The sequence below is a fragment of the Bactrocera latifrons genome, unplaced genomic scaffold, assembly GCF_001853355.1.
Source record: "Bactrocera latifrons isolate USDA-ARS-PBARC rearing strain unplaced genomic scaffold, ASM185335v1 scaffold_459, whole genome shotgun sequence".
NCBI lineage: Eukaryota > Metazoa > Arthropoda > Insecta > Diptera > Tephritidae > Bactrocera > Bactrocera latifrons.
This window is the reverse complement of record NW_017537111.1, coordinates 132,364-144,214: the sequence shown is the minus strand read 5'-3', so window position 1 is coordinate 144,214 and position 11,851 is coordinate 132,364. Positions and strand designations below refer to the sequence as shown.

The window sequence follows — 11,851 nt, the reverse complement described above, 5'->3', positions numbered from 1 at the left end:
AGAAGGAAGCTGCATCCAGGCTTTTTTTAAAAATTGAAAATGGGCTGATGACATGTACCAAATATGGGTGAAATCGATTCACAACCACGCTTGAAATCTTGATTATAACTTTATCATGCGGTGACACCCGAACCTAGCGCTTCCTTACTTGTTATAATTAATTTTTGGAATAAATAACAAAAACAAGAAACCAGTGAATGGAACAAAAAAATTATAAATTATATGAAGATATCTTTTGTATTCCAGTTTACATTAAAAAAGAAACTATTTACAAGTTAAAACATACATTTTCAAATTAAATTTTATAAAGAATATTTTATTTGGCCTCTTATGATTTGCCCGATTTTGGTGAGGCTGTTCGCTACCCCGGTGTCTACTTCTTGTGTGTGATCATAATCGCAAATTTGGGGGTCATACCTTATTTTAAATTTTATGCAGATGTTATATAACGCCGCACAAATGTTAGCAAATCTTTCCGCTTTTGATGATGATGATGATACCTTCCTCTCTTGCCATATCCCAAAATTCTCCACCGTCTTTTTAAGACTCCAATGATTTGTTCAACAACACAAAGAAAATTTTGTAAATGAGGTTTTATGATTTGTTTTTTGTTGATTCAACCCCTGTTTTGGTTGCATTTGGCAATTTGAATAGATTATTGTTAGATCTGAATACTTATTGTTAGGCTTCACCAAGTAAATAAGTAACGAAAATTTTGAAAAAAAAGTTTCATTAAGATATCTAACTCTTTACTAAATTTTTACAGACAGTCGTTCGAATTTCAACTTTTCTCGTCATCATGATCATATATTTATGTAAAACCCTATATCTACCTCGCTTACTTTTAGGTGATACGTATTCAAAACTATAAGATTCTTCAGCAGGTGTATGATTATAATTTTTCTTGTAAATTAATGAACGATGAATTGGATACGTGTCGGCGTTCGCCTACTAAGGGCACACTCAAGTAAGTACCCATATGGGAACCAGTTAGTTCGTGGTTCGATTTTCGTTTACCATAGTATCAGATTTTCTATGTAGTGGTATAGGCATTTACTGCTTGACCAATATCTACCGCCAGTACTGCGTTACAAAGTAAACAGGATTAAAAAAAAAACATAGTACTTTCCTTACATGGGCAAATACATTTTTCCGAAAAGGAAGAAGACGCACGGTGCAACATCAGGTGCATACGGGAGTGGTTAGTGGTTAAAATTTGATTTTTGGTCAAATAATCGTTCTGCGAATGTTGAATTCTGAGCAATTTTGGTCAATTTGTGCGGAACAAACCATACACACACCTTTCATAAGCCCAAATATTCCGTCAAATCGCGATAAATAGATGTTTTGGAGATGTTCAATTCCATTTTCATGAATTTCAATGATGCTTTCGGCTGATTTTTGATGAATTCACGCACATTTTTGATGGAATTTCCGGTGATCACGGATTTTCATTGGCCCACATGTTGATCGTCATTTATGTCCTCATGACCACTTTGAAAACGTTGAAACCACTCGTGCACTCTGTTGCGGGATAGGCAATCATCGCCGTAAACTTGTTTCATCAATTGAAACGTTTCGGTAAAAGTTTTACCAATTAAAAAAAAATTAATGATGGCTCTTTGTTCAAAGCTCATTTTCGCACGGATAACACAAACATACTGTCACTTAAAACGCAATAACTTCACTTTCAATCGATTAAATACCATAACTGTCACTGGACAATCGATACCCCTATAAGCTTTTGCTTTTGTCAAAGAACTGAATAGACAAAAACGGTGATACGATTCTATGCAATAAATTTAAAATAGAGTCTCATGGCTGCTTAACAAATTCAGCATTACTATTCGTTAAAAGGAGTCATGAAAGACTATCTAACAAACTCAAAACACAGCATGCGAGCTTGAAGCAGCGAATGAAATCGCTTACTTGCAGATTGAACTTTTAGAATCTTAAAGTGAAATCGAAGGCTGTATGTGTACAAAATTTTAATGCTACAAGAGCTTGGAATTAATGACGACGTATGCAATTGACAAACCGAAATGAGACGATCAGAAAGTTTTAACAAATTTTCGGATTTAAATTAAAGATTGCTAAATCGGAATTAACCATCTATAATTTTTTTTTTAATATCATCTGGAATAAAAACATACAAAAGTACTATATGATTAAAAATATTTAAATGTAAGTAAGACAAAGTCTTAAATGATGTTGAAGTTAAAGCAATATTACCTTTTACAAGGGTAAACAAAATGGTATAACTCCAAGTGCTCAAGCTCGAAATAATTTGAAATTCAAAACACAATTCGTCATTTATTATTAAAAATGTGTTTTTAATTTTTTATTATTTAAAATTGTATACTACAACTAAAAATTCGTGATATATTCTTTCACGACAGAAGAGAAAACTTAAGCAGCTACAAGCGATTATTGAGCTACAGTAATAGCGAGTATATGCGCTGTCTTGTATTTGTTTTTGAATTGAAATCTTCAGCTCTTAAAGTATAATGCGCTAACGGTGAGTCATACTACTTATCTCTTCCTCTAGTATCTCCTCAACAGCGTTGAAAATATGATGAAAAGGTTTCACCTGGTGTTTCGCAGTCGGTAAGAAGAAAGACTTGGGTGACCTATAAATTTTTATTTGCTAAGTTGGTCAAGGTTAGTACACGGTTTTAATCTGATGGTAGTGATTAAAATTTTTTCAGTCCAAACTTTTATAAAAACACAGCCTTAGAGGTTTGTGCTAATTTATGGATGAATAAAATAGCCCAAGGTCAACATCGAAATATCGTATTTTGTATACACAAGCCCTTCGAACTTAATTAAATAAATATATTCTCAAAGGAGCTAAGTTTTCTTTCCTATCTAAATATATTCAATAGCTTTAAATAAGAACAAAGTTAAAAGTTTCAAGAATTTATGCCGCAAACATAGGTTTTGGGTTCAGAGTTTAAATTCTTCTAAATAGACTAACTTAGTCAGAAATATTAAAAAAGTAACCAAAGTATCAGCCAAGAACAGGGTGACAAATGTTAATGCAAATTTTGTTAACTTTTCATTCTTTGCCATTCCATTTATTTAGTTTTATTTTGTAGGACTATATGCACATTATTGATGAACTCATAAGTCACTTTAACCAATGCAAACATTGTGCTAAAAATTCAAGAAAATTACAGCACTCTGGCAACAACAATATAAGCTCGCATAATAACTAAATATAAGTACACAAAAATTTTGCACAACGCAATTCGCTTTCTATCGTGGCTTTACCGCTTGAAGCACGAAATTCAATAAGTCAGCAGCCATTGTCATCAGCGGCGTAACCTACTTTTAGGCGCCCATGATTTTTACGACAACGTAGCTGCATGCAGCACAAACAACTATTGTTTAGAAAGCAAGATTCCCTTAAACCTTCATTAAAGCCAGCTACCCCAGCATACAAACACACACGCACAGGAATATGTGCAGACATAGTTTACGCCCATAAAATTTGCATAAATATAGACGCGGGGTTGGTACGACGGATAAATGAGATGAAGTGTAATTTATGGATTAAACGAGTAAACAATTTTGGTGTTGGACTAGTGTTAGCAGGCAGCCTCATGGCAGTGTACACTATCGCGGAGACGGGTTAGTGCAGGCAGACAAACGCATAAATAAACCATATGCGCGTCCAGGAAAAGTTAATGTTGCGAGAACGCAAAATTATTGTGACACGCCCTCGCAGGGCTCGGAGGCAGCAGCGTATGGCTGGGGTGGTTATTTCAAGCGGGATGTGGCACTCTCCTTGGTGGGTTTGTTCACATATATTCATATTTCATATTTCTAACCAAAAATCTGAGATATTTTATGCTGCAATGATTTTTGATTGCACTAAAATGCATATTCATGTGTATTTGTTGTTGTTTGCGGTGTTACTGTTTTAATTGCGCTAAATTGTGTCATTCGCACTTTCCTCTCTGCAGAAGCAACCGCAACAAAACACCCTCCTTTCAGCTTTTTTTATCCAAGCAAACTGCATTTACATATAAATGTATACCATATAGAATTATATGTGTATTTGTCTGTTTCGCCACACTGTGACAACTCTAACCAGCCAAGCAATCTAACAAACACCAGGGGACTGCTAAAAATTTGATGTTTTACGCTCAATGGCTAAAAAAACAACATCGACGACACGATAACAATACAAATAGAGCAGTAAATATTAATTGTTCATTGCGGGCGCTGAGTTGTGTTGCACTGTCAGCTAATTATAGGTAAAAACTGATTAGAATTTTAGTTTATTTAAATTTTAGTTTAGATGGTTTGAGACGTATTTATTGAATAATCGAATCCCCAAACTTTTCCGGCAACCATTCGGTTATTGCACGTGTGGAAGGTAGCCCCGTTTTGTTGCCAATAGCAACTTCTTTTAATTGCTACCATAAAAACTTGGTTATGATCGATCTATACCACTCTCCATTGATGGTAACGGTGTCACCAGCTTTATTTTGAAAAATGTTCAAAATGGTGATTCCACCAGACCGAAGTCTGCACCAAACTATCATTTAGGTTAATGTAAGGGTTGCTTATGGATTTAGAGAACATCTTCGAATCGACAAATTGAAGTCTTTAGCAACACTTGCCTGAATGGCAGCAATATTTTCATTACTTAGAGTGGTTCTTTACCTTAGTGACTCTGGAACATTATGTAAAGAAAATATGCGCTCGAAATTTTGAACAGTTTGACGAATAGCGAGCGCAGATGGGCGATTATTACGGCCACAAAATGGCAAAAGCGCACGAAAACTTTCAAATGGTGAATGAATATTTCGACAATAAAATTTAATAATTTGTTTTTGCGTATACATTTCCATGATGAAATGTTAACATTACTGAATAAAATTAAAAAAATTGCTTTGCATACCTATTGGGAAATCCGGAGCACATGTATTGGTGGGGATGAACAAACAACATCATATTTTTTCATTGTGTTGAAAATGTCAAATTGTGAACCGAAAAGTGATTGTTTGCGGAAAGCATTAATTTTTTGTTTCTATTTGAAGAAAAGTGATGCAGACCGTTTGCGACCTATGGCAAAGGTCCAAAATATGTGGAGAATTGGTGCCACGTGAATTAAAACAAAAAGACAAATGGAAAACCGAAAAAAACACTTGCTTTGAAGACACAAAAGAAATCAGTTTTACACCGAATAACAATAGTTAGTGGTGATGAAAAATTTGTTTATTTTAAGAATACTAGATGGAAAAATCATCTCGTTATAATAATTGATACTTGATTTGTGTACCGGAAAGTGCAATAATCAAAAGGAATTAAAATTGTGTCATATGAGAAGAAGGCGGGATCATGGTCCGATTTCATCCACTACCACACTGTGACAATGTCATATACCTAATTTTGTCGAAATCCGGGTCCCGAGCTATGGGATTACATCAAAAAGTGGGGCCCCACACCCATTATCCAATTTTCCCACCAGCTCTCAAAAAGCTTTCTCATACCATATCGGTGATAAAATACGCTCTCTGGCGTATTTATTTATTGCTTAATCGCGATTTTAGTAGTTGTTAACAATGATGTTAGATGAGAAGTGAGAGCGATTATCCTCCAATATAATCCATTGTCACAAAGTACGTAAAATTCTTATAAGGTTTATGCACAGCGAATTCTGTTGTAGCTTAAGTGGTTGTGGCATTTACTACAGTTGACATATAAAGCAGAGCAAAATTGGTGTGGGATTCGTGGTGGGAGAGAGATTTCGTCGTCGAGTACTATCATTCACTTCGGTGAATGAACGTCCGGCCACAATCCGGAGTTTTTCAACATATCGTTGATTTTCGCCTACGCCCCGATGGAATGAAGCTGCAATCACAACAGACAGCCGAACGATTTTCTACTCGACTTGCACTCCTGCTCTCTGAGAGCACTGGTCAACAACTCGGTATAAGGGAACTGTGGGACGGCATTTCAAACTCCTTTCGTACAACTGCAATCGAAAACATTGGTTTTCGAAATTTGCTGGTATGAGAAGGAGTGCCGTGTCGCAGCGAAGAGAAAACAGACTGCCTACCTCGTACGGGTTGGGAGAGATATCGAGCGTTGAAGAAGAAACGAGATGCGATGTGAAAGGTTAAAGCTCACCATCAACAAACTAATCAGACCTTATCAGTGTGACTTTAGACCTGGCAAATCAACAACCGACAAGATATTCATGTATCTGGTATTCCCGCAAAGCTAGTATGGCTGTGCAAACTGAAGTTGAGCAACACCAAAAGCTTCGTCAGGATCGGGAAGGACTTCTCCGAGCCGTTCGATACCAAACGAGGTTTCAATCTGCTGCTGGAAAAAATAATTCGAGCAGGTTCAAGAGTGTACAGCTGCTGGCGTATGCCGATGATATTGATACGTTCTGCAGAGGCTTTAGCGATGACAATAAGTGATGAGTGGACGTTGCGAGTTTTCGAGAGAAAAGTTCTGCGAAAGTTTTATGTTCATTTGCGCGTTCGCCACGGTGAAGATCGCATTCGATGGAACTATGAGCTGTACGAGATATACGACGACATTGGCATAGCGAATTAAAAGACAGGGGCTACGCTGGCTAGGTCATGCTGTCCAAATGGTCGAAAACAATCCAGCTCTGAAAGAGGAAGGACCTGGTTTCGCTTGGAATGTTCAATTGGCGCCACGTTACAAAAACCGGCTATAATCGCGTAAGCGGTGTCTACATCAGTAAAGAAGAATAATCTGGTCATCTCTTAATTTCATTTTTCCGTCGCATGGAGCGGTTAATATTGATAAGATTCATAAATATTTTATATTTTAAATGTTGGCAGTGACAATGCGACAATTAGGAATGCAAGAATTTTGCGAATGGGGAAAAGAATTTTTCTTGACAATTTTTGAATATTTTAGAAAGAGGTATGCGGTTAGTGGATGTACCCAACTTGACATTAGTCATCGCTTATCCGATAGTCCAGCATTAACGTGTTGGAAGGACATGTTTGATGGGATGAGGTTTAGTATTGAACATGCAGACATAATTTCCTCAAATAAGTTGAACTATCAGAATCTGCTGTTTTTTAAAATTCAAGAGCTCCGCGATTTTATGTGCTCAACCGATATTTCGGATCCAAAGTTCCTGGAACATAATTCTGGCAGAATGAGAAATTAAGTAGTGTTTTCATGCATAGTAAACATAAAACCGTCATTTAAAAGAAAATCGTTAGACGTTCGAATGAAGACTGAAGATTGTACAATATTAAATTTTGAACGCCTTATACGTGCACTTCTATCAATTTCTGAAGGAAGTCAGAAGAAGGTGGAAAATATCACATTTTTATGGGGTAAGATCTAAAGCTATTTCTGTTGTGTCGCTCTGTATGCCGTCTAAGTGGGTTTTACCAGTTTATATCGAGAGTTGTATAAAACAAAATAACCGGTTTTCGAAACAAATCGTCTTGACAAATGTGTTATGTAGTTAGCAACTCTTTATATTACAAAACAAACTATCACTACAAAAGACAAAAAATCAAACTAATATTATTAAAAACAAAAAATGTATATTCTCTTTTCAACATTGTACCGAATGTGTAATAGTAAATTGATCCGCTGCTCTCTGCACCACAAATCTCGCACGTCGTCAACTTCTCTCTGGCTTAAACAAAGTTACATTGGAGGCGAATGGTTAGATGCGACAAGCGGTGACACATTCGAAGTTCGAAATCCGGCAAATATGCAAGTGATCGGCTGTGTGCCCGACATGACTGCAGTCGAAGCGCAAAAGGCGATAGATGACGCAACAAGAGCTTTTTACGCGCCCGAATGGAAGTGGATTACAGCACGTGAGCGTTCGCAGTTGCTGAAGGTTTGTCGGCAGAACAATTATATATTGTGTGTATAATATATGTATGTATCTCGTGAAACTTCTAATTGCTTTCTCCACAGAATTGGCACATTTTGATTTCACAGCACTGCGCTGAATTGGCTAACATTATCACGGCGGAATCTGGAAAACCATTAACCGAGTCACTATCCGAGGTAGCTTATGGTCGGTCGTTTGTCGAATGGTTTGCCGAGGAGACACGACGCATTGACGGCCAACTCATTGCCAGTTCAGTGCGCAATCAGGAGCTGCTTGTGCTGCGCGAGCCACTTGGTGTCACAGCACTCATAACACCATGGAACTTTCCCATGGCCTTGGTTTTACGTAAAGCAGCAGCGGCGTTGGCGGCCGGTAAGTGTAAGACATAGCGCTGCCGTGAAGTTTGAAAAACTTAATGTTATTTTTAATAACATCGCACATGCTACAGGCTGCACAGTCGTCGTCAAACCTGACGAAAATACACCCCTTACCTGCTTGGCACTCGCTAAACTCTCCCAAATGGCCTGTATACCAGCTGGTGTTTTCAACGTGATCACCACGAGTAGAGCTCCTGCCATCGGTAAGCTCTTCTGTCAAAGTCCGCTGGTGTGTGGCATCTCTTTTACCGGCTCCACCGAAGTTGGCAAACTTTTGTTTCGTGAATCAGCTGGCTTGTTAAAACGTGTCTCACTAGAGCTTGGCGGTAATGCACCTTTCATTGTCTTCGAATCAGCTGATATAGCCGATGCTGTGAAGGGTGCAATGTTATCGAAATTTCGAAATGCCGGACAAACTTGTGTCTCAGCCAACCGTTTTTACATACACTCAGCTGTGTATGAGGACTTTCTGAAACAGTTACAAGCACAAGTTGAAGCTTTGAAAATTGGTCCGGGACACGATAAAGGTGTGGAAATTGGTCCACTCATTAATACAGCACAGTTAAAGCGAATAGGGACATTCATGAAAGACGCACTTTCCAGACATGCAAAGGTAGTATGCGGTGGCAAACGGTTGCAGGATATCGGTGAACTCTTCTACGCACCCACTATCATTACCGACGTGGACCGAACAGCACGTATTTATCGTGAAGAGATCTTCGGGCCAGTTATTACATTGGCAAAGTTCGACACGGAAGACGAAGTTGTAACCAGAGCAAATAGTTCACTGCGTGGATTAGCGGGGTACTTCTATAGTCAAAACATACAAGAAGTATTTAGAGTGGCGCGACGACTTGAGGTTGGCATTGTGGGCGTTAATGTAGGATTGACGTCGCAGGCGGAGGCGCCATTTGGCGGCATCAAAGAATCCGGTATCGGACGTGAGGGAGGGCATTATGGCATCGATGAATTTACTGAGATAAAGTATATATGTTTGGGTGGATTGAAGTACGACTGAGTGGTGGGTAAAATATGCATGCTGAAAGCGAAGAGAGAAATTAAAACTTAAATAATATGTAATTAATAAATAAAAATAAAATGTGGACATTACAATTGAAATTTTGAAACGAAAGAAAAATGGACATTTAAAATAAAAATAAGTAAGGTTAGTGCTAAGTTCGGGTGCAACCAAACATTTTATACTCTTGTAACAGCGCAAGAATCAAAGCCAGGTGTAAAACGTCAACCAGAGTAACGGAGTCTAAGCAATTTTATAAATACATATTCTATACAAAACTCATTCCCTAACCGACATATACGGCATAAGGTTTATTAGAAAAACGAAATGAGTATAGTACATATGTATTAAAAATATGAGAGTTATGAGCAGTATCGACTCGATTTTAATTATTTTTCTCAATACCACATACTAGAAAATCAATAATATGGAGCAAAGTCCTGCGGATGTTTGAAAATCTTAGTTATATAGGGGCTAGGCCAAGTTTTCGCTCAAGTGTATCTATTGCAAGCACAAACATAAACTGCTCGGAGTAAACTACGCTCTATTTTTTTCATTGGAAGAACTCACATATTCGCCGATATATGCGGTGCAAAACCTCCCGGAAGTTCGAAAACCTTCTTTTTATATATATGGAGGCTAAGGGAAGTATTGGTCCGACTCAACTCATTTTTGACATACAGACATACCATTATATGAGAAGTACTATCCCTGAATTTTATATATACATCTATATTAGGTCTACAACTTTGCTTCCGCCGTTTATTTTTTATTTTTTTTTTGTAAATTTTAATCTTTATTGTATATAAACGATTCAAAAGTCTTTTACCTTATTCCCTCAAAAAGCAATGCTTTATTAACACACGAAAATTGCTTAACAAAAATTATATATATTTTCAGTACTTAATATAAATCATATAGATGGTAGTGGTAGAGTAATAGTATTATCTATGTATGTGTCAACCTCAGTAAAGCGTGGACGGCTCCTCAGCCGCAATTTTCTTGGAATTATAAAATAAATGCAAAATTTCCCGCAAATGTCGAGAAAAGTGACATTTTCTATTGAGAATAAGTTTGGTATGCGAACAGATCTCTTCAAATATTCTGTTGGGTTAATGTTGACACAAATATCCAAGATCGATATAAAACGATTTAATCGACCCTAGAGACATCTTATGGAAAACGGCGAAAGCAAAGTTGTACATATCATTCATTGACCGACATTTTCGATCAAAAGTTACCGGTATTGTACATAGGGCTTGAACAATTTTTTTGAATAACATGAAGACATTATACGTGTAAAGCTTTATTCGTTCATCAGTCCAGCTAATCCCTATACCACCCAGATCGTCACTGTTGACAGTCACAACTTTGAAGTTATAGATAATTTGGTATATCTTGGAACCAGCGTAAATACCACCAACAATATCGGCCTGGAAATCCTACGGAGGATAACTCTTGGCAACAGGCGCTACTTCGGACTGAGTAGGCAATTGAGAAGTAAAGTTCTCTCTCGACAAACAAAAACAAAACTCCATACGTCATTCATAATTCCCGTCTCTCTATATGCTGCAGAGGCTTGGACGATGACAACAACTGATGAGTCGACGTTGCGAGTTTTCGAGAGAAAAGTTTTGCGAAAGATTTATGGTCCTTTGCGCGTTGGCCACGGCGAATATCGCATTCGATGGAACGATGAGCTGTACAAGATATACGACGACATTGACATATGTAGTTCACCGAATAATAATTATAAGACAGGGGCTACGCTGACTAGGTAATGCTGTCCGAATGGACAAAATACTCCAGCTCTGAAAGTATTCGACGCAGTACCCGCCGGGGGAAGCAGAGAAAAAGGAAGACCTCCACTCTGTTGGAATGGCCAAGTGGAAAAGGACCTGACTTCGCTTGGAATATCCAATTGGCGTCACTTCGTGAAAGGAGAAACGACGTGCGCTGTTTTTAACTCGGCTACAGTCGCGCTTTGACTACGACAAAAAAGAAGAAGAAAAAGCTTAAGTGGTTTAGGAGATATGTACTTTAAACTTATAAGAAAACGGGACCACGCACACTTTTTCAAACATTTTGCCTAAAGGTGCTTCTGGCTACAKCAATACTCCGTACCAAATTGTAGTTTTATATCTTAATATAGTGCTTAGTTATGCCACTTTATAGATTTTCGATTAATGGCTTTATATGGGCGTGACAATCGTCCGATTACGCCTATCTACAAGCTCGATGTCTTTTTTGTAGTGAGAAGCCCGCATACCAAGTTTCAGCAAGATAATTCAATTTTTACTCAGGTAACAGCGTTCTCGTCACCTTAATCATTTATATTATATGTATATAGATATATATGTATATAATCATAAATTTATTTCTCTTATTTTTAGGTGATACGCACAACCATTAGGTCAACAAAGCTATAATACGCTGTAGCAACTAGTCATGAAAGTATAATGAAAATATTAAAAGAGCAATGTGCAAAATTTTATTTGAAATGGTCAGCTTTTGTTTGTCGCTGATACAGGTTTATAAATTTCTAATTTAAAAATAGTCGGCGTACATAGCGTCATCAATTGATTTATTAAG

At 37.4% G+C, this 11,851-nt stretch overlaps 1 protein-coding gene across 1 annotated transcript; it reads left to right on the top strand.

The window, feature by feature from the left end:
* Nucleotides 1-914: 914 nt before the first annotated feature.
* LOC108973103 (succinate-semialdehyde dehydrogenase [NADP(+)] GabD-like) lies at nucleotides 915-9,259 on the top strand. The gene is made up of 5 exons (XM_018940124.1): nucleotides 915-967; nucleotides 4,730-4,804; nucleotides 7,600-7,867; nucleotides 7,948-8,236; nucleotides 8,313-9,259. The coding sequence occupies exons 1-5, from the start codon at nucleotides 915-917 to the stop codon at nucleotides 9,257-9,259; spliced, it is 1,632 nt and encodes a 543-aa protein (XP_018795669.1).
* The last annotated feature ends 2,592 nt before the right edge of the window (nucleotides 9,260-11,851 follow it).